We start from the raw sequence: 27,902 nt of genomic DNA, 5'->3' as shown, positions 1-27,902 counted from the left end.
TCAGGCCCCGATCACACAAAATCTTTTTCACTCCATCTTTCCACCTCAAATTTGGTCTCCCACTTCTTGTTCCCTCCACCTCCGACACATATATCCTCTTGGTCAATCTTTTCTCACTCATTCTCTCCATGTGCCCAAACCATTTTGCTTTGTCGCTGTATCTGTCATACAGATACACAAACACACCAACTTAAAAAAATTCATTACAGCACTGGAAAAAGTCTACACCCAGGTGTACACTCTTCAAGTCTCTGCCCCATATTTAAAAAATTCTAATACAAGTTTCCCTTGGTATACATAGCAATTTTCAAGTTTTTGTGTGTCATCTTGATGAAGCTATGTTGCTGACAAATACACACACACATATACAGACACCAAATAAAAAAAAAAAATACCCAGATGCACACCCCTGGGGTCCCTTCAGTATTCTTAAAAAGTTTTAAGTTTATAGCAGTTAAATGTATGCCATACACAGACATGAAATCGAAAAAATCATCAAGTTCACACCACTGGGGTATCTTCAGTATGTATACAGTATTTCTTGTTTTTAGCTGACAAAAACACACACACACTCACAAACACCATATATCTTAAAAATCATACCCATGTGTAGACCACTGGGGTTCCCTTAGTATGCATACAAAGTGTCAAGTTTCTAGCTGTCATTGACATGGAGCTATGGCACTGACACACAATGACACACAGGCTATTTTATTAGCAAGAATTGAAATTTATAGTTTTCTATTCACTCATTTCTTTACCTGGAGTATCATGAAATATTTACTATACATACTATTATATACAGCAGCTGAAACCACATATTTCACTTCATGTAGGTTGTTAAACAATGAATCTCAGCATCCCATGACTAATACAATATATGCTTATCAAGCCTCTGTTATAATGTCATATACATTCACATTTGTCTTATAAAAAAAGTATGATAATAATTATCCCTAGTCCTATTCTATTTGTACTGATAATTAGTAGAGTGAAGAATACAAGTATAAAATATTTGTCAAGTATTATTATTGGGATTGTGATATGTACAATTTGTACAGAAATATACATCAAAACTGTCCAATGCTGGACACTACAGGAAGAGACTATGGGCTGCACAACACTGATATAAGGCAGTTACTTTGCTGCATAAGAGAATGAAATCCTGTTACCTTATCACTGTTCTAGTCACAGCATCATAATATAATTTTCTGTTTCTTAATCCACACAACCCAATGATAAACACTGGGACTATTATTTAACCAGAGACTAAAATACCAATAGCTTTTTGCATCACAGATTCTATATCAAACAGCTTACATACATAGGAACATTACTATTTTTCCTGAAAAATCTGTCTCGTAGATTAAGACTCGTTCAAAAGTTTGTCTATAGTTGCTTTACTCTTACTAGATTTTCCACTTTAAAGTTATAAAGTATGTGATTGTGTTGTTCATAAACTTTACAATTTATGAATATTCTGTATTGATACCATAATGTTTAAAAATGAATGCCTCACTAAAAAAATATATAATCTTTCTATATATATATATATATATATATATATATATATATATATATATACATATACATACATATATATATATATATATATATATATATATATATATATATATATATATATATATATATATATATATATGCAAAATGTACACGCAGTGAGTGTACATAAGATGCAGGAAAAACCACAAGAAATACATATATATATATATATATATATATATATATATATATATATATATATATATATATATATCGGCTAACGAATTAATTTTGTTAATCTTATCACACTAAGAGAAACTTTGATAATTCTAATAAATTCCCTATGGCAAGGGGAAAACATTCAAGAAGAGAAAACAGATAAGAAACAGTACATGAGGAGGAGCATAAAAAGTAGCATCAGCAGAGGCAGAACAAGCAGTAGGAGGAGTAGAAATTTAAAGCCAGTAGGGAGGATTGAATATCCATTTAGTCAACTAATATTCTGTTAAGCTTTACATACTGTATTTTGGGTGATCCACATACAACTGTGGTCACCTCACATCTCTATGTCTTCCTCCTCCCTGACTAATATATAATATAATTACACAACCCCAGGTTCCCTTTTATGGAGTTCCTGCAGCTTCAAGAACGTACTCCTATCAAGAGCAAAAATTGATGTTCTCATTTGGAGCAAACAGTTCCTTGACAAGACTGTACTCTTTTCCATCCATATATAGTACAGCCTTGCTGAAGATGACTTCTCATTCATGGTGTAATCACTAGCAGACAGAGACCAGTAACATCCATATTAATGTTAATTTCATCGTATTATTACCATTAGTATTACCATTATTACTACCATCATCATCATCATACAACACCAAGAACCCTTTCACATGGTGATCATACAACTTCAAGGTTAAACTACAATCAATAGCAAAGAACTGATGGTCTTACGAGTGAGAAGTTTACTGACAAGATTATACTCCTATTCATCCAATAACAATAAAACCTTGCCAATGGTGCTTTTTCATCCAAAGTGCAACTTCAGATGAGTCCAATTACACTTATGATCCCTCCCATCCAAACCACTCCTTAACTAACCAACAAACCCCAAGCAGAAATAAAAGCTTAACCCTGCCTCACACTTCAGATGCCATCACCCTAAAAAAATACACACATAAAGCATACACACTGAAATAATCCAATAAGCACTGTCCTCCCTCCTTAGTCTTACACTCCAACACACCAGATCAAAAGCTACAAAAACAAGTCACACTTTCCAGTCTATACTCTGGACATAATCCATTCTTACAACACTACAAACTGTTTCAACATGTCCCAAAACCCTTCATGCCCACAATGCAATTCCCATAATGAAGGCACCAAGCACTTAGTACTTAATTGCCCCTGACTCTCTCCAAACAGATGTACATAAAACATCACTACATTTTCTGACCTATAGTCCTGAATATTGGACATGGATAGTGAGTTTGGATATAAAGGATTGAAGTGAGACAGTGCATCAGGAATGCCCACAATGCTGCTACTATAATAGACACCAAGCACATATTTAATTGCCCTCCACTCTCTCGAAGATAGAAGTGATATAGCACAGTAGGAGCTATGGAAGTTAGTTTGCCAGGAGGGATTTAATACTAGCATTATGTTCAAAAGTTTCCAGATGCACAAAATTTTGTTGTGTAGCCATGAGTGGTTGAAGATATCTGCAAGTGCTTGGAGTCAATATAGAACATAGTATTTTATGTGAAAATTTGATATGCTGTCAGGGCTGGTAACATGAGAGTTCCTTATAGTTTTAATAGCATTACTTGTATCAGTGGGCCCTTGTTTCTGTGTGTAGGCTTTTGATGACTTTTCTATTATGGTGTGAATTTCTTTTGAGGCTGATTTTTGAGTAATGTCTTATGATTCTGTTTGTTTATTCTCTGAGGGAAGGGATTTCATTGGAATGGGTCATTTGCTTCAAAAGTGGGAGATGGATTGGTGGAATAAGTGTTTATCTTTAACTTGCACTGAAGTTGGTTGCTGTGGGTCTTGTGGTTCACTGTCTCGAGGAAGGATTGCTAGTTTTCAGTTTGTCTTTTAATGATCAAGTTTGTAATGGTGTTGTTTAGAGTCTGGATATGTTCTCTGATTTCTGTTCACGGTGACTGGTTTTGACTGAGTTGGCTTCGTAGCTTTATGAGATGTGAAGTTTGTGAGAAGTTTGTTATATATTCATCTATGCCCTTGTGGTATGTACTTTTTACTCATTTGGTTGGAGATGAAGTTTGAGACTGCATTATCCAAAGATGGGAAATCAACGATATTGAAGTTTTAGAGCTCTGTTATCATGTACTGTGTGAACAGTGGTGAGTTAGCTTTCCTGTAGTTTGTGTCAAGTCTTTGTGTGGGTTGGGAGGGCCAGGTGGAATGTTATAATAATTGGCCAGTGGTCAGACGACTGTTTGTTTAGCATGCTGCAGATGTTCCTTGTGTGTAATGCTGGTGAGCCAAAGGTGATGTCTAACAAAATTGGCTGCCGGAAGTGGTGGGTTGGGAGCCTGCTTGGCTGGTTGTGTAGGCTGAAATACTGAAAGGATGCAATTAGTTTGGGTATGAAGCATGGTCCACCAAAGTAAACAAGAAAAGCTTGAGACTAAGTTCAACAAGGAGGCAGGAAAAGTATGTCTCATTTGGGACTGGATGAGTGGTGTTAGGGGAGGTTCCTTGGTGGCTGAAGGCCTTCTGCAATCATGATTGTACACCACCATCCACCAATTGCAGTAGGTGCATTGACCCAGCATTTCTCTGTTCGGAGTATATGTATAGGCAAGAGAAGATGTTCCATGCCTATGTGAAGCACCTTGGGTAAACCAAGGAAAGTTTTGTGGGGCCTGGATGTGGAAAGGGAGCTGTGGTTTCGGTGCATAACACATGACAGCTAGAGTCTGAGTGTGGATGAATGTGACCTTTGTTGTCCTTTCCTTGGGTGTGTGTGTGTGTGTGTGTGTGTGTGTGTGTGTGTGTATGTGTGTGTGTGTGTAAGTGTGTGTGTGTGTGTGTGTGTCATGTCATGTGTGCCGAGGTGGTGGCAGGAATGGATTAAGGCAGCATGTATGAATGTGCATGTGTATATGTCTGTGTATGTATATGTATGTACACGTTGAAATGTATAGGTATGTATGTGGATGTGTATGAATATACATGTGTATGTGGGTGGGTTGGGCCAGTCTTTCGTCTGTTTCCTTGCGCTACCTCGCTAACGCGGAAGACAGCGACAAAGCAAAATGTTTGAAGGAATAGTGGTTCCAACAATGTTGTATGGTTGCGAGGCGTGGGCTATGGATAGAGTTGTGCGCAGGAGGATGGATGTGCTGGAAATGAGATGTTTGAGGACAATGTGTGGTGTGAGGTGGTTTGATCGAGTGAGTAACGTAAGGGTAAGAGAGATGTGTGGAAATAAAAAGAGCGTGGTTGAGAGAGCAGAAGAAGGTGTTTTGAAGTGGTTTGGGCACATGGAGAGGATGAGTGAGGAAAGATTGACCAAGAGGATATATGTGTCGGAGGTGGAGGGAACAAGGAGAAGAGGGAGACCAAATTGGAGGTGGAAAGATGGAGTGAAAAAGATTTTGTGTGATCGGGGCCTGAACATGCAGGAGGGTGAAAGGAGGGCAAGGAATAGAGTGAATTGGAGCGATGTGGTATACCGGGGTTGACGTGCTGTCAGTGGATTGAAGCAAGGCATGTGAAGCGTCTGGGGTAAACCATGGAAAGCTGTGTAGGTATTTATATTTGCGTGAGTGGACGTATGTATATACATGTGTATGGGGGGGGGGGGGTTGGGCCATTTCTTTCGTCTGTTTCCTTGCGCTACCTCACAAACGCGGGAGACAGCGACAAAGTATAATAATAATAAAATAAAATATATATATATATATTAGGGAGAATAAAAAGATGTTCTGGAAGGAGGTAAATAAAGTGCGTAAGACAAGGGAGCAAATGGGAACTTCAGTGAAGGACGCAAATGGGGAGGTGATAACAAGTAGTGGTGATGTGAGAAGGAGATGGAGTGAGTATTTTGAAGGTTTGTTGAATGTGTTTGATGATAGAGTGACAGATATAGGGTGTTTTGGTCGAGGTGGTGTGCAAAGTGAGAGGGTTAGGGAAAATGATTTGGTAAACAGAGAAGAGGTAGTAAAAGCTTTGCGGAAGATGAAAGCCGGCAAGGCAGCAGGTTTGGATGGTATTGCAGTGGAATTTATCAAAAAAGGGGGTGACTGTATTGTTGACTGGTTGGTAAGGTTATTTAATGTATGTATGACTCACGGTGAGGTGCCTGAGGATTGGCGGAATGCGTGCATAGTGCCATTGTACAAAGGCAAAGGGGATAAGAGTGAGTGCTCAAATTACAGAGGTATAAGTTTGTTGAGTATTCCTGGTAAATTATATGGGAGGGTATTGATTGAGAGGGTGAAAGCATGTACAGAGCATCAGATTGGGGAAGAGCAGTGTGGTTTCAGAAGTGGTAGAGGATGTGTGGATCAGGTGTTTGCTTTGAAGAATGTATGTGAGAAATACTTAGAAAAGCAAATGGATTTGTATGTAGCATTTATGGATCTGGAGAAGGCATATGATAGAGTTGATAGAGATGCTCTGTGGAAGGTATTAAGAATATATGGTGTGGGAAGCAAGTTGTTAGAAGGAGTGAAAAGTTTTTATCGAGGATGTAAGGCATGTGTACGTGTAGGAAGAGAGGAAAGTGATTGGTTCTCAGTGAATGTAGGTTTGCGGCAGGGGTGTGTGATGTCTCCATGGTTGTTTAATTTGTTTCTGGATGGGGTTGTTAGGGAGGTGAATGCAAGAGTTTTGGAAAGAGGGGCAAGTATGAAGTCTGTTGGGGATGAGAGAGCTTGGGAAGTGAGTCAGTTGTTGTTCGCTGATGATACAGCGCTGGTGGCTGATTCATGTGAGAAACTGCAGAAGCTGGTGACTGAGTTTGGTAAAGTGTGTGAAAGAAGAAAGTTAAGAGTAAATGTGAATAAGAGCAAGGATATTAGGTACAGTAGGGTTGAGGGTCAAGTCAATTGGGAGGTGAGTTTGAATGGAGAAAAACTGGAGGAAGTGAAGTGTTTTAGATATCTGGGAGCGGATCTGGCAGCGGATGGAACCATGGAAGCGGAAGTGGATCATAGGGTGGGGGAGGGGGCGAAAATTCTGGGAGCCTTGAAGAATGTGTGGAAGTCGAGAACATTATCTCGGAAAGCAAAAATGAGTATGTTTGAAGGAATAGTGGTTCCAACAATGTTGTATGGTTGCGAAGCGTGGGCTATGGATAGAGTTGTGCGCAGGAGGATGGATGTGCTGGAAATGAGATGTTTGAGGACAATGTGTGGTGTGAGGTGGTTTGATCGAGTAAGTAACGTAAGGGTAAGAGAGATGTGTGGAAATAAAAAGAGCGTGGTTTTGAAATGGTTTGGGCACATGGAGAGAATGAGTGAGGAAAGATTGACCAAGAGGATATATGTGTCGGAGGTGGAGGGAACGAGGAGAAGAGGGAGACCAAATTGGAGGTGGAAAGATGGAGTGAAAAAGATTTTGTGTGATCGGGGCCTGAACATGCAGGAGGGTGAAAGGAGGGCAAGGAATAGAGTGAATTGGAGCGATGTGGTATACAGGGGTTGACGTGCTGTCAGTGGAGTGAATCAAGGCATGTGAAGCGTCTGGGGTAAACCATGGAAAGCTGTGTAGGTATGTATATTTGCGTGTGTGGACGTGTGTATGTACATGTGTATGGGGGGGGGGTTGGGCCATTTCTTTCGTCTGTTTCCTTGCGCTACCTCGCAAACGCGGGAGACAGCGACAAAGTATAAAAAAAAAAAAAAAAAAAAAAAAAAATATATATATATATATATATATCTTTTCTTTCTTTCATACTATTCACCATTTCCCGCATTAGCGAGGTAGCGTTAAGAACAGAGGACTGGGCCTTTGAGGGAATATCCTCACCTGGCCCCCTTCTCTGTTCCTTCTTTTGGAAAATTAAAAAAAAAAATGAGAGGGGAGGATTTCCAGCCCCCCGCTGATTCATGTGAGAAACTGCAGAAGCTGGTGACTGAGTTTGGAAAAGTGTGTGGAAGAAGAAAGTTAAGAGTAAATGTGAATAAGAGCAAGGTTATTAGGTACAGTAGGGTTGAGGGTCAAGTCAATTGGGAGGTGAGTTTGAATGGAGAAAAACTGGAGGAAGTGAAGTGTTTTAGATATCTGGGAGTGGATCTGGCAGCGGATGGAACCATGGAAGCGGAGGTGGATCATAGGGTGGGGGAGGGGGCGAAAATCCTGGGGGCCTTGAAGAATGTGTGGAAGTCGAGAACATTATCTCGGAAAGCAAAAATGGGTATGTTTGAAGGAATAGTGGTTCCAACAATGTTGTATGGTTGCGAGGCGTGGGCTATGGATAGAGTTGTGCGCAGGAGGATGGATGTGCTGGAAATGAGATGTTTGAGGACAATGTGTGGTGTGAGGTGGTTTGATCGAGTGAGCAACGTAAGGGTAAGAGAGATGTGTGGAAATAAAAAGAGCGTGGTTGAGAGAGCAGAAGAGGGTGTTTTGAAGTGGTTTGGGCATATGGAGAGGATGAGTGAGGAAAGATTGACCAAGAGGATATATGTGTCGGAGGTGGAGGGAACAAGGAGAAGAGGGAGACCAAATTGGAGGTGGAAAGATGGAGTGAAAAAGATTTTGTGTGATCGGGGCCTGAACATGCAGGAGGGTGAAAGGAGGGCAAGGAATAGAGTGAATTGGAGCGATGTGGTATACCGGGGTTGACGTGCTGTCAGTGGATTGAATCAAGGCATGTGAAGCGTCTGGGGTAAACCATGGAAAGCTGTGTAGGTATGTATATTTGCGTGTGTGGGCGTATGTATATACATGTGTATGGGGGGGGTGTTGGGCCATTTCTTTCGTCTGTTTCCTTGCGCTACCTCGCAAACGCGGGAGACAGCGACAAAGTATAATAATAATAATAATAATAATAATAATAATATATATATATATATATATATATATATATATATATATTCGCACACATTACCAAACTCAGTCACCAGCTTCTGCAGTTTCTCACATGAATCAGCCACCAGTGCTGTATCATCAGCGAACAACAACTGACTCACTTCCCAAGCTCTCTCATCCCCAACAGACTTCATACTTGCCCCTCTTTCCAAAACTCTTGCATTTACCTCCCTAACAACCCCATCTATAAACAAATTAAACAACCATGGAGACATCACACACCCCTGCCGCAAACCTACATTCACTGAGAACCAATCACTTTCCTCTCTTCCTACACGTACACATGCCATACATCCTCGATAAAAACTTTTCACTGCTTCTAACAACTTGCCTCCCACACCATATATTCTTAATACCTTCCACAGAGCATCTCTATCAACTCTATCATATGCCTTCTCCAGATCCATAAATGCTAAATACAAATCCATTTGCTTTTCTAAATATTTCTCACATACATTCTTCAAAGCGTGTGAAAGACGAAAGTTAAGAGTAAATGTGAATAAGAGCAAGGTTATTAGGTACAGTAGGGTTGAGGGTCAAGTCAATTGGGAGGTAAGTTTGAATGGAGAAAAACTGGAGGAAGTAAAGTGTTTTAGATATCTGGGAGTGGACCTGGCAGTGGATGGAACCATGGAAGCGGAAGTGGATCATAGGGTGGGGGAGAGGGTGAAAATCCTGGGAGCCTTGAAGAATGTGTGGAAGTCGAGAACATTATCTCGGAAAGCAAAAATGGGTATGTTTGAAGGAATAGTGGTTCCAACAATGTTGTATGGTTGCGAGGCGTGGGCTATGGATAGAGTTGTGCGCAGGAGGATGGATGTGCAGGAAATGAGATGTTTGAGGACAATGTGTGGTGTGAGGTGGTTTGATCGAGTAAGTAACGTAAGGGTAAGAGAGATGTGTGGAAATAAAAAGAGTGTGGTTGAGAGAGCAGAAGAGGGTGTTTTGAAATGGTTTGGGCACATGGAGAGAATGAGTGAGGAAAGATTGACCAAGAGGATATATGTGTCGGAGGTGGAGGGAACGAGAAGTGGGAGACCAAATTGGAGGTGGAAGGATGGAGTGAAAAAGATTTTGTGTGATCGGGGCCTGAACATGCAGGGGGGTGAAAGGAGGGCAAGGAATAGAGTGAATTGGATCGATGTGGTATACCGGGGTTGACGTGCTGTCAGTGGATTGAATCAGGGCATGTGAAGCGTCTGGGGTAAACCATGGAAAGCTGTGTAGGTATGTATATTTGCGTGTGTGGACGTATGTATATACATGTGTATGGGGGTGGGTTGGGCCATTTCTTTCGTCTGTTTCCTTGCGCTACCTCGCAAACGCGGGAGACAGCGACAAAGCAAAAAAATATATATATATATATATATATATATATATATATATATATATATATATATACATATCCCTGGGGATAGGGGAGAAAGAATACTTCCCACATGTTCCCTGTGTGTTGTAAAAGGTGACTAAAAGGGTTGGGAACGGGTGCTAGAAATCCTTCTGTCCAGTTTTTACTTTTCCAAAAGAAGGAACAAAGAAGGGGGCCAAGTGAGGATTTTCCCTCTTAGACTCAGTCCTCTGTTTTTAACACTACTTCCCAAATGTGGGAAATGGTGAATATGTATGAAAAAAAACAAAAGACTGGGTACAGTATTTCTTCCACCTGTACTTCATGATGGCTCTTACCTTTTTAAGGAAGAGAAAGCCCAAACTTTTGCCTGGAAGCATAAAAATGTGGGCATATGTGAGATTTCTATGCACACTGGTCACTCTGCTTCCTGTAACACCTCATTCAAGAGATTTAATAAGACCTTATGGAGCCATAACATGGACTTAGAATACTTCAGGAACATTGACAATTCCATGCCCACACATTTGCCAAAAGAGAGAAGACAGAGTAATAAAATGCAAGTGCAACATCGTCTCTGAAATATAAGGGAGGGCGGACAAGGTCTTCTTTGCAGACACTGTACTGTATATTTCATTAACTACTACCACTTTGATAATGTGTAGAAGTTTTGCAAGTGCTTCAGCACAAATGCACTAAATAGTGCCTATTCTGCCTACACTGAAAAACTGATTATTGATTATAATCATATTTCACATTATATAAAATATAATTTCTTGTTAAAATCAATGTGAGTCATTGATAGTTTTCCTAAGAAAAATTATAAAAGTTTGTAAAACTGCCAACTGCACTAGTCAGATGCAGCGATGCAAGGTCAGGGAGGCAATGACAACACTGCCAAGAAACACCTTCATTTGCTTCATCTTAGTCAATTCACAATGCTGGAAGAATCAGTATCCATAAAAGCACCCTCTACACAATCAGAATATAGTTCATTATTCAGTAACTCAAGACTACCATCTGCCTAGTCCTATAAATCTAGTGAAAAACCACCTTAACCTCCTTCCTAGAAAACTTTTCAGAATTTGCTGTCATTGGGAGATGACTCAGTATGGGAAAAGATTTTCATGCACTGCCACATTGGCAACCAACCGGGTTCACTAGGCAGCCCTGAGACAGAGATACAAAACTTGATGCATACATTTACATCTGGTGGAGTTGTCCAGATTGTGCAAATATCCATCTTGAGGAGTTAAAGGGTTAGTTTATGAAATAGTTAAGAATCTACTGGAGAGTATAACATACAAATATATGAAAAATAAGATTTACGGAACCAATTACCGTTTATAATCTAAATGTTTTCAACTGAAATTGTGTGGAAAGAAATACATGAAAAATTCATTTTACAATATCATTCACTAATCAAAATTTGAATGTTCTGAACTGAAAGAGATAGCAAACTTTCAGGGGCTAGGTAAGAAATTCATTTACTTCAGCTATTTTCTTTCATATTTTTTTGAATATGTAAATACTTTTTCATTCATGCATTAGGTAAGAACCCACTGAAAAAAAGTGTACAAAAAAATAGATGAAAAATACAATTTACTGTATTATTTCCCCTAATATACGTTAAATATTTTGAAACAAAGGTGGTCAAAAGTATTTCTGTAATAAATCTCTACCATCCATTTCTTCCTCTACTTTTCCAAATTTGTAAATAATCTATTAATCTTTCTTGACTGTATGTAAATATTACATACCTTTAAAATTTGTGTGATATCTGTGCGTGTGATTTCCTGTCTGTACAGTATAGGGAGGAAGTTTTACACTCATGGGGTCCCATTTCTTGAACATTCTCTATCATTCAACTTCTTAAATTTATGTACTGTATTTTCTGGCATATAGAACCCATTTTTTCTTAAAAAAATCTCTCCAACAGTCACCTTGCATCTTACATGCCAAAGGGTAACCCAATAGTCTTTTGCAAGTCACATTACTAGCAGAAGACCTTAAGTTGCAGATCATCTGAAGTATCATGTGTACCATATATGGCATATACACATTTCACTTATTGTATGTTGGGGAAATGTTCCTAGAAACTGGAGTACAAGTGAGATTCAAGAAAACCACATCTATTACATCACAGAAATGGGCTATTCTTAGAAAATCTTACCAGGTAAGATGGTATCAGTGATCAGTATGTGGGTATCCAGTGATTATGCAGGGGCAACAACTTTGTGTTATAGATTTAGAAAATGCCATGGTATGGGCATGATAAGTTGATGTTTTTTGCTTGAAGGTTACAGTAAATATTACACTGGAGGAATTCTTGCAATATATCTCCATCTTACATGCAAGAAAAATAGATGCTGTCTGCATTAACAATGTCCTTAGTCATTCTAATACATTTATCCACCACTCTTACATTCTAAAAATTCTCTACATCGTTTTTTTAATGTTTCCTGCTTAATTTCATATCTTCTGGATGCTCAATCCCTTCATCCCTTAGAGAACTGCTCACAGTTCACATCTTCGATGTTTTAAAAAATAAAGGTTGAGATCAGGTCACTCCTTACTCTTCTATCATCTAAGGTGGGAAAATTTAATGACTAGCCTTTCCCTGTAACTCAGCTCTGTTATTCTAGCACCAATTTTGTTGCCATCCTCCGGTTCTACAAGCTCTTTGTGCTTCTTTACATGTGATGATCCAAACATGAGTTTTGTCCTTATGTAGGAAGTGAACAGCATGTTAAACATTTCCTTATCCATATATTTCATAGGTATCCTAATACTTGCCAGCAGGTAGTTTGTCTAAACTTTTCTCCTGATTTGAAACTCTGGTGACAGGTTAGGGACAATGTAGACACCTGAGTCCTTCTCACACACAGAATCCTATAACTTATTTCCAGTTAGATAATACAAAGAACTGTCTTTAGTTTGGCAGGGGCAGGACCAAACAGTTGCCAAACTAACAATATTTCTGAAATACAGAATTGAACATTTAAATGATTTTGATGTATTAGCAAAGAGTAAAGTTTAAATGCAAGCTAATTCCATTTACATCCTTGCCGAACATGATCCCACCTGCCATTCTGCTATAATATTTGCCTGTAAAACATATAAAAATGTTTATAAAGTGTTTACTGGTAAATTTTACAATATTTCACAAGTTCAAACTTGCAACCATCATTTGTGTGTGCACTGCAGTTGTGTCTTGCAATAGTTGCCCCTCTGTGCATGTGATTAATGCCTGATCCCTGCGTATAAGCATTGTTAAGTGCTGTGAAGTGATATCATAGAAGTGTGCGTTATATTTCAGGATATTTGGGCTATTATAACAGATCATGATTGTTCAACTCCATTACAACGTCCATGCATATGGACTGTGTTTAGTCGTTGCTTTAGATGATGACAAATTTGATAATACCTCAGCACAGTGTGAATCGACCTCTGAGGGTGATATTGATGACCCTGAATCTGATGGCTGTGACTACATGCCTGAATCCATTCTGCAGGCTAGTGGATGATCTGCCTGGAGATGCGGCAATACTGCTAGACAGACAAGCAGCACTCTACAGTATGACTTTCTACATGCTGCCTTTTTTCCAGACTTTCTACATGTTGCCTTTTCTCCACAGCCAGGGCTAAGTGGAATATAGTAACTGCAAATGGTGAAGCCATCTACTCCCACCCACATCATCACCACTGCCAAACCTACCACACCCAGTGCAACTCCCTTAAGCACATAGCATTGCACCAAAAAGTAAGATTGTTATAAAATACAGTTTCATTGTTTAGGTATAATATCACAAAGATTATATTACTGTGTACTTACGTTGTGTAGTATTACAGTACATGTGAGTATATGGGGATTGTCTATTTTTCTAAAATCACTTATGGCCAAACAATTTAGGCTGCAAAAATTCCAGAACCACCATAACATTGCTCATGAAATGGGTGAATCATTTGAATTACTTCAAACAAAGCCAATTTAAGAAAGACATATATGAACATGTTACCTATAAGAAATGAGCTATGATGGCCTGAAAAATCCATCATACAACCTATTACCAATGGAAGGGAAGCTAAGGAATATCATCCTGTCAGAGTCTTCCTAATGAATACTTGTACCCCAAAAAATGAATCAATGAAACTGTACTATGCTCTCACTGGTAGTTTCTTACTCCTTGGGTAAGTTGATGACCATATCACTTGTATCTTGAGTCATTTTATTTTTCTGATTTGATTTCTTTGATTTTAGAAAAACAATGCTTCTCACTTGAAAAGCACCCATTTTCAAAAGACTGGAAAGTATGGCATTGCATTACTAGGTTTTATCGTGCCTCAAATTCATAAAGAAACAGCGAAGCAATCCTCTGAAATTTCAGTGGTATTTTTTGTTATTTGGAGTTTAGAGATACCAGGAAATTTCCAAACCAAAGATATTTTGCTGAACATGCCAAAGTCGGTTATCTATCCAGATCATAGATGTCTCTGAACCAGAGATCACCAAATTAAAGACATCTCATTGTAATCATATTGAGGCCTTGTACTTTCTCCCAACCTCATCACTTTACATCAACTATGTATCAGATAAACTTTGGAGTGTACTTAGGTCCCTCATAAGTTGATTCAATTCTCCTCACTTTTCACTGCCCTCATAACCTTTGAATCATCAGTATACATAATCAGGTATGAGTCCATCCATCCATACCTTCAGGTAAGTTATTTGCAATGATCAAGAAGACTAGTGTAGCATTCCCCTGGTCATCTTCACCCATCTGGTGAAGGCTACTCAGAAATGTGCCCTCTATTCCCTTCCACTCAAATAATCTTCAATCCACTGAAGGAGTTTCCCTCATATTCCTGCCAAGTTTGTCTGCACGTGTGTGTGTTTGAGTATGTTTGAATTTGTATATATGTGTATGTGTGTGTGTGTGTGTGTGTGTGTGTGTGTGTGTGTATTTGTGCATGTGTGTGTATTTGTGCGTGTGTGTGTGAATTGTGTGTGTTTGTTAATTTGTGAGCATGTGCATGTGAAATGACCAATTTGTCCTCTACAAGGATGAGAATAATACAATCACAGGACCCCAGTTCTTGAATATTCTCTGCTATCATACAACTTCTTAAATCATATGCTTGAAAACATGGTGTGAGCAGGGTTCATCGAATTAGAAATGAAGGGGTAAGAGGAAGGTGTAGTAATATGAAGAGCGTGACTGGGAGAGCTGAAGATGGTTAGCTGAAATGGTTTGGACATATGGGGAAAATGAGTGAGAAGAGGCTAACATAAGAGGATGAATGAGTCAGAAGTGGAAGGAATAAGTTGGAGACTTAATTGGAGACAAAAGGATGGAGTGAATAAGGTTCTGAGTATTCAGGACGTGAACAGGCAAGAGGATAAGAGGCATGCATAGGATAGACTGAATTGGAGCAAAGCAGGATACAGGAGGCGACATACTGTGAATGAACCAAACCTGGGTATTTGAAACAGCTGGGGGAAACCATGTATATGTCTGTGAAGCCTGGTTGTGAATAAGGGGTTATTGTTTTGGTGCATTATGCATGACAGCTAGAGATGGACTCATCCTGTTTGAAGTGAAAAGTCACTATTCGTGAAGCTGTCAGTTAATGAGAGTAAAGTCTCATCAAAGAACTCTTGCTTCAAAGGAATCCATTCTGTCCCTACTACTGAGTGCTGAGCTGCCTTGATGCTGCAGGAGCCCTTGGAAAAGGGGTCCTGGGATGATTATATATATCAGAATAAAATAAAACATATACAAGAGTGGGTGTAACTGGAATCTGCCTGCTTGGTGTTACACCAAGAGTGAAAAGTCATCTTCAGCACGGCTCTATCATTGTAAGTTGATGAAACAAAGCATAATTTTGTCCAAGAACTTCTTGCTTTAAAGAAGCCCATCCTATCTCTTTCTACTGAGTGTGGAGTTGTCCTATGTAGAGCTGCAAGAGCCCCAGGAAAATGACTCCTGGAGTAACAACAGAACCCTTTTAGAAAGGGAGCCTTAGAGTAATCATAAATACACAAATATGCGTGTGGTCAGAAGGGCATTATCAGACTCCTCCAGCATGTAGTTACACCATGAGTGGAAAGACATTTTCAGCAAGGCTGTATCATTGTCAATGTACAAAAGGAGTCTATCATATCCCTGCTACTGATTATAGCACAGCCATGAAGCTGCAGGAGCCCTATAAGAGGGATCCTGGGATTATATAATCATATCAAATTAGAACTGCATAAGGAATTAGCTGTAGTTCACCCTGAACTACTAGTTCCCATGTGTGTGGCAAAATCTCTTCACCCACAATACTGTGAATTGAGATCAATATCATCATGTTTTGAAAACAAGGATATTAACTATGGTGAGCTCCCTGTACTGAACTAGACTCTATAAAAACTAATATGTCTAATAGTGACTGATACATATCAATATTTACTACAAATATCAAATACTGTGGAGAAGACTTTTTTTTAAATTCTACCCAATGCCACAAAGTAACTCTGGTTTTCATTCTTTGAATCACATCCAGTTAGGTGGACTGAACTTAATAAAAAATTCAATTATTAGGTCTTCACTACAAACAATCAAATGTGTTTTATGAAAAAAATAACATTTATTACCTCTTCTGGACAACTTGAGTAAATGTTCACTCTCATCCTATTTCAATAATATAAAAGCACATATCACAATGATCTACTTTAATAATAATAAAATTACTTTCCAGTTTTCAACTTTTTTCATATTTTTCATTTTTCTACATTATCCTCAGTGAAACACACTTCTTCGTGTATCAGAGAAGTTTCTTCTGATACAAACATACATAAATAGTCAACTTAACTGTTGATTTACAGAGAAAAGCTGGTGTACTGGATATCCTGAACTCTAGCTGTCCTTAATGGAAAAGGATGCCCTCTTGATACAGGATGGCTAATACAGAATTATCCCTAAAACTATGCTCATTTTGCATTTTTCCACAAATGAAACTATAGCTGTACTGAAAAAATTCACCTGAAGAGTTATGCATGCTGGCTCTTCTGAAAATACATCAGCTTCAATCACCATATTACAGAGTCATATCCCCATGCCTCAAGTTCACTTTTATTTGAACAAGCTTTATGTATCATAAATACATAAACAGAGATCACTGGACATCCTTTTTTGGTGCTCGTATTAACCAACTAAATGAGTGACTTTTAAATCATATCATCTAACAGCTAGCACAAAATAAGTAGAGAGAAGCTTGCTTTCATAGGTAAACCTGATAAACAAGCAAGATTAAAAATAATCAAAGAGCCGAAATGTGATCTTATGAGTTACTGACAAGTGACAAAATTAAAACTACTCTGTTTTTTAATCAAGGTAAAGATGCACTTGACAGTTTGGTGATGACTGGCTGAATACATGTCCAAATAACATCGTTGTAATGCAAACTTCTCCCTTCAGATATATTTTATGTCAATTAATAATGGTAACAAGGAAAGAGATTAAGAAGTAATGTGTTGTAAGTCACCCAAGTCAACGATCTAAGCTTGTTTTTGGATGCATGATACTTCATTTGTAACAACGCAAAGTGGAACATATTGCACTAAACATGAGAAGAAACATGTAATTATCAACTTTTTGAAAACCAGAATCTACTCAAAACATGTAATTAATGAAACTTGTTATTTGTGAAACGTTATGGGGAAGTAAAAAGAACAGCCACTCTCGCCTGGCAGGAACACACTTCCAGCTGATTCTCATCACAGTATTTTCCTGATTACGGAACCTTTCATTGCACAGTAAGTGTTTGAAAACAGTGTTACATTATTGTGGTTTGCTTTTATGGATATATCTGCAAATCAACAGTTGCTATGCCTCTTTTTGTAGTTGCACATCCTAAAGTTCACAGACATTAACAACTGAGGCTTTCATGATAAGCATAGAAGACGATGCTAGCTGATAAAAAAATTCTCATTTACTCATTTTGTGTTCTCTTAAATCAGGACAAATATGTACTTTGAACTCTATATAAATATGAACTTACACCCACAAGGATTATATTCATCACCGTATTACCAACCAACATTTAATCTGATATTTGATAGGCTACAGCACAAAAGTCTAAAAGTTGATATGTATCAGAGAAGTTTTCTTGCATGTGGAGATTATGAAAATAAGTAACTGTATATTAGTTCACTTAGGGAATTTTCTCTTATCTAAATTCATAAACCTTAGGATACATTTCTATTCTTTAATGAAATGGGTGTATTCCATGGTCAGGTGCAAGCTATATTAATATGAGACATTGACAGGACTTACTTCATGCAGTACAAGTCATGTGCTCCAGCAGCAACATAGCAACACCCACTGTTATTAATAATGCAGGCAACTGTTCTCAACATTCTCAAAGCACAAAGCTCACCAGCCAGAGCTGGAATATGATTATGAGTGTTTTCCACTTCTTTGCTCATGAAGGATGGTGGAAGACAATGGCCAAGGTTGAAAAAACACTGCAGCTGCAATACAAGTCTCAGTGTGAACAGTTCAAAGCCTCAAATTACAGAAAAGGAGACCTTGTGGTGACATACTTTGCTCACCTGATCCCAGAAAAAGAAAAATCTACTAATGTAGAGCATCTTGACAATTATGATGGGAAATGCACGAGGAGAGAGCTCCTTTCTTTTTATGACAGAGGAGAACTACCCACGATATCCTCCTTGTTAGAAAGAGTAAAGTTGCCTCCTGTTAATTTCAGTGGTTCAAGGAGTACTCTCTACAAAACAGTTAAGAACCTGGGGTTTTGATATCAAAAAGTTATGAGAGGAAGGAAGTTTTCACTGGAGAGGAGTGACACTGTTAATGCTAGAAACTAATATCTCTGAGAAATAAAAAGAAACAGAGAAAGCCTAAACCCCATAAAAAAGTATATCCAAAATTCTTTGTGTAGAATGGTGCTGGACAAATGAAGACAGAGCAGTAGGACCTAAGGTTTATAATAATACATGCTGGGGGTAGTCAAGGTTTTATGTCTGGAGCTTTACTTAATTTCAGGTAAAAAAATGAGTCCATGGACTGTGAAAGGTTTAAATTTTGCTTTGCAATTGATCTTTGAAAATCAACTTCTTCCCATTGTCAACAATCAATCACTCATCAGTATGGATAATGCTCCATGCCATTCCAAAATATTAAACAAAGTTCCAACAAACTGTTACAAAAAGTACCATATAATTCATTGGTGAGAGCCATTAAAATCAATTATGATCCTTGTTACAAAACTTGAACTGCTCGAGATCAGCAAGCATCATCAACAAAGTCAAATACATGAAGTAGATCAAATAGTTGTTAATCATGGCCAAAAAGTGCTGTGGCTGCCACCCTATCACTGCATTAAATCCAAATGAACTCACCTGGGCTCAAGTAAAGACAGAAATTAAAAAGAGGAATTCTAATGGTGATCAGTCTTTGAAAAATGTTGAAAAAATAACACAAGAAGCAATTCATCATGGTACCCCAAAACACTGGCAAAATGCCATGAGCCATGTAAGGAAAATTGAAACTGACTACCGAGCCAATGATACAGCTCTTGAACATTGGTGTGAATGTAAATTGTATGCTATGAAGCAAGAAGCCTATTCGGTAAATTTGCTCTGTACACCATAATATATCAAATAAAATTAGACAATGTGAATCGTATTCTTTTCCCTATCTGTATTTATGAGACTGATAAATATTATGTGAGTCATGCATACTGTCCTTCCAAAGAGGATGATTAGGGGCTGCAGTGTGGATATCAGTATCACCCAGAAAATGAAAGGAAGAAGGGAGGATATGGGAAAAACAAGATAGATATTATGGAGGGAACTGAAATAGTGGTAAAACATCAAGCAAAATATTACAGAGACATAAAAGGAACGGTCATCCATCCACTAAAAGGGATAACATGATCTAGAAGATATAAAAAAATGCTGCAACGAGAATCAGCTGGAACTGTGTTTCTGACAGGTGTGAGTGGCAGTTCTTTTTACCTCCCCATAACATTTCACAAATTTTCATTAATTCCATGTTTTGAGTAGATTCTGGTTTTCAAAGAAGTTGATAATTACAAGTTTATTCTTACATTTAGTGCAATTTGTCCAATGTTGCATTAAAATATGTGAAAAGTTACAAATGAAGCAGTTCGCATCCAAAAACAAGTTTGGACCACTGATTTGGGCAACTGTTGTTATCTAATTCAGACTTACCAACACATTTCTTCATAATCTTTTACTCGTTAGCATCATCAGTTGACATAACATATATCTGAGGGAGAAATCCAAGTTAGTAAATAAGTTTCAATTCATGCCACCTAATAATTACTCAACACCAACCTGTCAAGTGCATCTTCCCCTTGAAAAAAAACTGAGTTTAGTATCCGGATGAAACCCCGTAATGCACTAATGTAGTTTTACATGGTGATTAATGAGTCAATTCCAAAAACAATGAAGGTAAAACTGGGTTTGCCCTTACATTCATCCTCACTCAAACAATACAGTCAACCCAACTGTTCTGGAAAATAATGTCCAGGACATCAACATAACCCTCCAGAAATCCAATTAGGAACATTATATATTTCATTACTTTTAAAGAAATGAGATAACTTGTTTTCAGAAAACTGTTCCCTCCACAGTCTGACAGGATAGTCATTCTCACAACAGGCTCCTCTGTCCACCAACAAGAGTTCAATGAAATCATTTCTTACCAGATCCTAGGAAACAACCAAACGCTACTTGTGTCTCTTTCACGAAGCAGGGAAAACTCTTCATCCTTCCTCTCCTACAACATCATCCACTACCCTGGCTTACCAGTCAACCTGCAACACTCTCCACTTGAGTATATCAACCTAACAAGAAAATGAGAGAGTCTTTGAGAAACTAACCCCTCAACATGTAGGCTTTGTATAGAGGTCATTTTCCTTCCAAAAGGAAGGAGAATTAAGGGCAATAGATCAGTTCATTCCAAAACTAAAGTTTGTAGATGACAACAAAGCAATCAAAGCTTACCTTTGGAGTCCACAGAACTTGAGATGTAGAGTCCAGAAGCTGAAAGACATCTCAGCAGATACAGCCGGATTGAAGTACAGTAGATTTGTTTATCCACATTCCAGATATTCACAAATCTGATGTCTACAAACATACGATATGAACATGATACAAGACATTTTGCAATCTTTTTATGTACCTAACAGATTTTCCTATGTAAGCAGGCCAGCATCAGGAACGAATGAATAATGGCCTCATTTGCAGACATCCACTCTCTAGTTGTTGTGTATAATGTAATGAAACCAGCAATTACCATTCATAGACAAGCCCCATATACTAATCAACAATATCCTAGCAAATATCCCATATAAATACAAAAAAGTCAACTATGTTCATTAATCGTATAAAAAATAACTTGTTTGTACGATCTTTTTAAAAGATGATAACAGACACCTTAGTAGATATGGATGTAATGATGTATATCAAACTTGTTTATCAACATTTCTGATAACCACAAACCTGATACTTAAAAAAAGTGGATATGAGCCTCATCCATAAAAAATCTATAGTGTCACCCAAAATTCTAAATATCTGCGAGTGGCAACCATGATGCACCAAAAAATCAGATTTATTAAACAATTTCTGAAGACAAGCAGATCAATTACCAGTACCAATAAGTAAGTGTACTGGAACAGTACTGTTGGGTGGAAATTCAATATCAACTGCAAAACCTTGTTTTTCACAACCATCACCATCTCACTACTTGTGTTTTAATCTAGTCAATTGCATTACATACAAACTACAAGACAGTCAAGATCAGGGGTTTAATGGCACCAAATATGATGTATTTACACATGGAGGCAGAAAAAAAGACTGTGATGAAAACGCAATATCTATTTCAGGAAAGAAATACCCTAATTCAAAATGCACTGCACAGGTCACCACCCAGACTAAGAACATAAACAAATATTAAAGTTCAGTATCTCTGAATAATGAAGTCATGGAGTTTCTTAAAAAAGAAAATTTTTCTTTCATAGAGGAAGTTTAAAATCATTAATGTCTTTTGACAGTGTTGTTCCTTTGAAAGAGGAATTCCATCTGATTCATCATAATATGCCTCCATGTGAAAACTTCGTCCTCTCACAAGATAATGCACCTCATCTTCCTTGGAATATAAGCTGAAAAATCCATTCAAAGTCTGTCTCGAAATCTCTGGGTTCCAAACTCAGCCAAACATTGTGTTCACATTTTTTTTTGCTTTGTTGCTGTCTCCCGCGTTTGCGAGGTAGTGCAAGGAAACAGACGAAAGAAATGGCCCAACCCACCTCCATACACACACGCAAATATACACACACGCAAATATACATACCTACACAGCTTTCCATGGTTTGCCCCAGATGCTTCACATGCCCTGATTCAATCCACTGACAGCACGTCAACCCCAGTATACCACATCGATCCAATTCACTCTATTCCTTGCCCTCCTTTCACCCTCCTTTACTTCCTCCAGTTTTTCTCTATTCAAACTTACCTCCCAATTGGCTTGACCCTCAACCCTACTGTACCTAATAACCTTGCTCTTATTCACATTTACTCTTAACTTTCTTCTTTCACACACTTTACCAAACTCAGTCACCAGCTTCTGCAGTTTCTCACATGAATCAGCCACCAGCGCTGTATCATCAGCGAACAACAACTGACTCACTTCCCAAGCTCTCTCATCCACAACAGACTTCATACTTGCCCCTCTTTCCGAAACTCTTGCATTCACCTCCCTAACAACCCCATCCATAAACAAATTGAACAACCATGGAGACATCACACACCCCTGCTGCAAACCTACATTCACTGAGAACCAATCACTTTCCTCTCTTCCTACACGTACACATGCTTTATATCCTCGATAAAAACTTTTCACTGCTTCTAACAACTTGCCTCCCACACCATATATTCTTAATACCTTCCACAGAGCATCTCTATCAACTCTATCATATGCCTATCATATCATATGTGTTCACATATTTCATGTTAAATGCTGAACTTACTTTTATAGTGAACCAAGCAAGAGTGAGGGGTATTTCATGTGTTAAACTCTATCTCAGAGAAGATGCTGAAGTGCCAGGTCAAGAAAGGCAGAGGAAAACTTGGGTCAGCAAACACAAAGTGGTGAACCATGGGCTAATCCTGGAAGTGTTAAATTTATATATAAGATCAACCCTTAAAGCATGTTATCATCCTCACTCAGAGTGGTGAGTACTGTACCTAAATTTTGGAGCATTATCCCTATAGCAAGTGGGTATCCTGCAAGAGATACTCAATTCATGTTGCTTTAAGTTAAACAATTGTGAGGGTAAATTCAGTACTTGAACAGGAAGGTAATAATGAGGGCAAATTCAGTACTTGAATAGGAAGGTGATTATGAGGGCAAATTCAGTTCTTGAGTATGCAAGGGTTTAACCAGAAGACTTAGGTTAGTCTCTAATGTCTACAATATTAACTTTCATGAATTTCAAGACCATCCATCATATTCACATGATTTCACCATTTCTTGGCGGTGGATGTTTTCTATGGTGCTAGATGAGTCCACTAAGACCATGAACACCATAACACATGGGTAGTAATAAACCCTTAACTACTACCTCAAGTTCAGCAACACCCATAAAACCTGGCAGTTTATCTGGCTCTGCTCATGGAAACAAAGATACGCCCACAGGAACAAGTTCTGAAGTCTTTGAAAGGCAGTTAAACCTGAAGTGTATGTCAATGGTGTCAGCTGCATAAACAGTGATGGCACTCAAGCAGTGGCCCTCACTGATAAGCTCACTGGAGGCAACTACTCTACGGTTATTGTTTCCAACATGGTAACTGTACAACTATTTGATTACCTGCAAAATTACTTAATGCATATATAAGGAAACAATGTATTACAGTAGAATGAGAAGGCTTTGTTGAGATGGCTACAGGCCTTGACATCCTCAGACAGAATAATGCCAGACCCAGTACACTAGTTAAATTTTGATCATGTACACTAATTCTCATTTTCAGCTTTGCCACTGTCATTACCAGGGGCATGGGAACAAACCAACTTACTAAGGCACACTGTCTCAGTTAAACCTTAAATCATAAAGGGATAAAAGACTTAAACTTTTACATTCAACTTTCAGTCACATGAATTATGTTTTTCAAATATTTTTCTACCTTAAAGAAAATTTTCTAAAATGAAGATACTTTTTCTAATTTGTGATTTAAAGAACAACACTTCATAAAAAGAATAATAATGACCCCAGAAAGTTTTGAATAACGAAAAGTATACTTATTTATAAAAATTTCAGGTTTGACATCAATATGAATTTTAGATTATCATCAGTCAGTTTTGTTATTGGTTAAATATACAGCAGCAGAATGGAAACTCCACAGTTCTATTTCTTAACAAGTATTGAGAAGCACAATTCCAATAAGTGAACACCATTCATCAGTTAGAAGTGAAATAGAGCTACACAATAAAACAACCCAAACACCACATTCAAAATAACTAGAAAGGTAACCCTACGTTTTGTAGCAGTTAGCTTAAAACCTCCCTAGTTTTACCTATAACATCCTTCTCAACAAAATCTCTGACTCTGTGAAGGAAAATATGACCTTATTCAGTACAGTTGTGAGTTCCCAGATTAACTAACCAGATCTGTAATTTTGTACCCAACTGCAGTAATGTAATTTCAAGAATATCATCTATGGTAATCTACTTTAGTAGTTGATAATAATTCATAAGACACTTTTCTAAAACATGAGGTCTTGAGCACACTGATAAACTCACTTGTAGATAGAAAAATGTATAAAATAGCCAATCATAAACAGTCTGGAATATATTCAAAATGTATTCATCAGTTAATCAAACAACCTCTGTAGAGAATGTGAGCAATGTCATACCATGGACAGTTCAACTGGACCATATCATTAAACCAAGCTATAAAATATTACAACTGAAAGAGACAAAGTTCATAGTAAAAATGAATTATTTTAGAAGAAAAATAAATATAAGCTAGATGGGAGAGAGGGAACAAATGTAACTGAAGCCTATGTTAACACCAAACTTCAGGCATAAGAATTGGATTACCAAAAACTGTGATCTACAAAGGAGAAAGGTAAAGGATACAGATCGGGAAATCAATGACATGATATGCCTGTTGTCGACTTCTGAGAGTACTGTTGAATTTCCAGGCTGGGGACCATGTAAAATATATGAAACAAGCTCTTAATACCTGGTTAATCTCTTCTTTTGGATGAGGTACCAAGTGACTGATGCTAACTAAAACATTTGCTGCATGAAAATTTTACAGATAATATTCAAAGATTCAATGCATGACCCAACTTGTGCATTCATAACTAGATGTACTCCCTAGAATTCTACAAAATCATTCTAATTTCCATAAAAGCTATCTGTGTAGCAAACATTACATGCTACAGCCTGAAGATGGCTTTTACTATTTTGTCACCCTTATTTGGCACATCTGACACGTGTGCTTTTTAAACTGAAGAAATTACAAAAAATATCATGATTCCTTTGGCACACTTGTAGGAAATTCATTATGGGAAACTTTATGTAATGGACCCATCTGTGATCAAAATTAATTTCATCATAAATTACAAAGGTGAATAGTTCTTCTTTTTTGAACTCCAATGTACTCACCCAACACACAGTACAATCTCTTGATTTCAAAATTCTGTACAAAATACCTAACCTCAAAGTGGTGACAATTCCTGACCACATGCATATCCTAGTTAGTATCACTCTCATTACACCTTGTCCTTGCATTTCCAATGGAAATAGAGCTGTTCTTATATTAATCACATATACAGTACAAAACAGAAGAACTCTCACAAATAAAATCCCATTCACTTGTAACCAATGATAAATGTAAATACATGTTATATACTTAATTATATATTTGACATTTTAAGGAAGACACAGGTGGACTTAACAGTAAACTACCAGGCCTGATACCCTCATGATAGAACTATATGTAATACACAAGTATAATAATATGATATATAAACATTTATACATAAACATTTAGAAACCAGGATCTCCAGTCACCTCCTTATGGTTCTCTTCAAATATTGCAGTGAAAGGAGAGTACTAACGAAAAAAATATTTCTAAAAGTTAAAGAATATAAACATTTATATACTGCAGTCACACAAACTTTGGTAAAAAGCATAAATACTGCTTATAGAATAAAGTTTCATGACATTTGTTTTCTTTATCAACCTTAACAAAGTTTTTTATGGATTTACATCACCTGTGTATCAAAAGGGGTGATGAAAAAGAGCTTATAGATTAGAAACTTCTAATGCAATTTGTAATTTCATGATCCATTTCTTAAAATTTAGGCTTATCTGTGAGATCAATCAGGCCAAGTAGTTAAATTCATAACTTCTGAAACTAGGAGAACATTTACATATCAAACATGAACAAATATATTCTAAATTTCATTTTACAGCTTACATATGTACAATAAAGCATTTATGGATATATATTACAGGTTCATACCAAGTATATTTAAACAATTTATAAAATAACACATCTGCTAGTGTATAAACAGTATTGCTCTTTAATAATGCATGTAGTGCATACACAAGCCATAATTATTGCATATGCAAAGTAAATTTCCATTCAGGTCAGAAGGAAATCAGAGAAGACTAGTGCAAAGTGATTCATGTGTGTTTATAAACATTGTAAACATAAATTATTGCTATCTTAAGTCTATTGGCTCTGCAGTCCAGAAGTTGATCAAAGAAATTTAGGATTACTACAAATATATTTGTAGGAATAACCGTACCATACAAAAGATGGCACGAGAGAAAGAAAACCTCGGTACCAAATCACAGTATAAAATGTCCTGGATGAATGATTGAACAAAGCACTAAGGAGCTGACACAATGCCAAGCTTTAATGCTTTATTAAGTAGGCCAACAGAGCAAGAAGGAAAGCCAAATAACAATAGAAAAATATCTACAATGCTAACAACTTTGACTGCAAGTGTTTCTTATGCACCTTAAGTAACTATGATATCTTTACAAAGAGATTTTACGAAAAATGTACAAAAACATATCAACTTCAACCACTACCTGGCATAAGATTCACTGCAGAACTTTGCATACTTATCAGTCACTTTCGAGTTTCATTTTAGACCTTTTAGGTCTTTTTGCTGTGCACAAAAATTATTTCATAATTTTCTGAATATCAGCCATGACTATGCGAGTTACAACTAATGTTTGTTTGCATTAACAACCACAACTATTTTGGTCATTTGAATAGAATACTCAAACACTTTCCTAGTGTGAAGATGGAAGGTGATGCCTAAGAGAACCACGACCTTGAGCTCCACCAAATCGTCTCACCTTCAGCATCTTATTGTTGTTATTGACAATTGTATTATTGTTGTTGTTGGGTAGCTCAGTCTTGTTCTTACTACCACTATGACTAATCTTTGATGGTGATGCCCTGGCTGGTGTTGACTTAAGAATGTGCACTTTACCAAGACGGGAGGAAGGTGAATTGTGTGGTCTGTGAGAGCGCTGAATAGAGGAAGAGTCATGACGGTGATTCTGACTAGGAGGAGGTAAAGATCCTCCACCAACACTGCGCTGAGATGCAAGGGAAGTGGCTACAGCTGCTAAATTAAGCAAAGCATCTGCACCCTCCACCAATTGACGCATATCAGCTTGGGAAGTTTCACTGTTGGGCAAGATGAGAAGACTCATTAATAAATGCACTCCACATTCCCTGGGGAAATTGGCTCGGTTCTTTAATATGCACACATCAAATGAAGCACATAAAATTTTGCATAAAAAGGGTAATTCATCTTCATATATTATGGAGCTCCACACTTGTACCGCACAAAGTATCACATTTCAAAACATCTACGTCACGGAACATATCTATACTTGGTAAG

At 37.7% G+C, this 27,902-nt stretch overlaps 1 protein-coding gene across 14 annotated transcripts in view; it reads right to left on the bottom strand.

Moving 5' to 3' along the window:
- Nucleotides 1-1,009: 1,009 nt before the first annotated feature.
- The window catches only part of LOC139761687 (uncharacterized), a 312,428-nt gene continuing 285,535 nt past the window's right edge, over nt 1,010-27,902 (bottom strand). For all 14 annotated transcript variants that reach the window (XM_071686108.1, XM_071686115.1, XM_071686079.1 and 11 more), the window contains one exon: nt 1,010-27,685. In XM_071686108.1, coding sequence (XP_071542209.1) covers nt 27,283-27,685 — 403 coding nt within the window. In that variant the 3' untranslated portion in view covers nt 1,010-27,282. The remainder of the gene's footprint in view (nt 27,686-27,902) is intronic.

The sequence above is a fragment of the Panulirus ornatus genome, chromosome 3 (assembly GCF_036320965.1).
Source record: "Panulirus ornatus isolate Po-2019 chromosome 3, ASM3632096v1, whole genome shotgun sequence".
NCBI classification, from domain to species: domain Eukaryota; kingdom Metazoa; phylum Arthropoda; class Malacostraca; order Decapoda; family Palinuridae; genus Panulirus; species Panulirus ornatus.
This window is presented reverse-complemented; position numbering and strand designations above follow the sequence as displayed.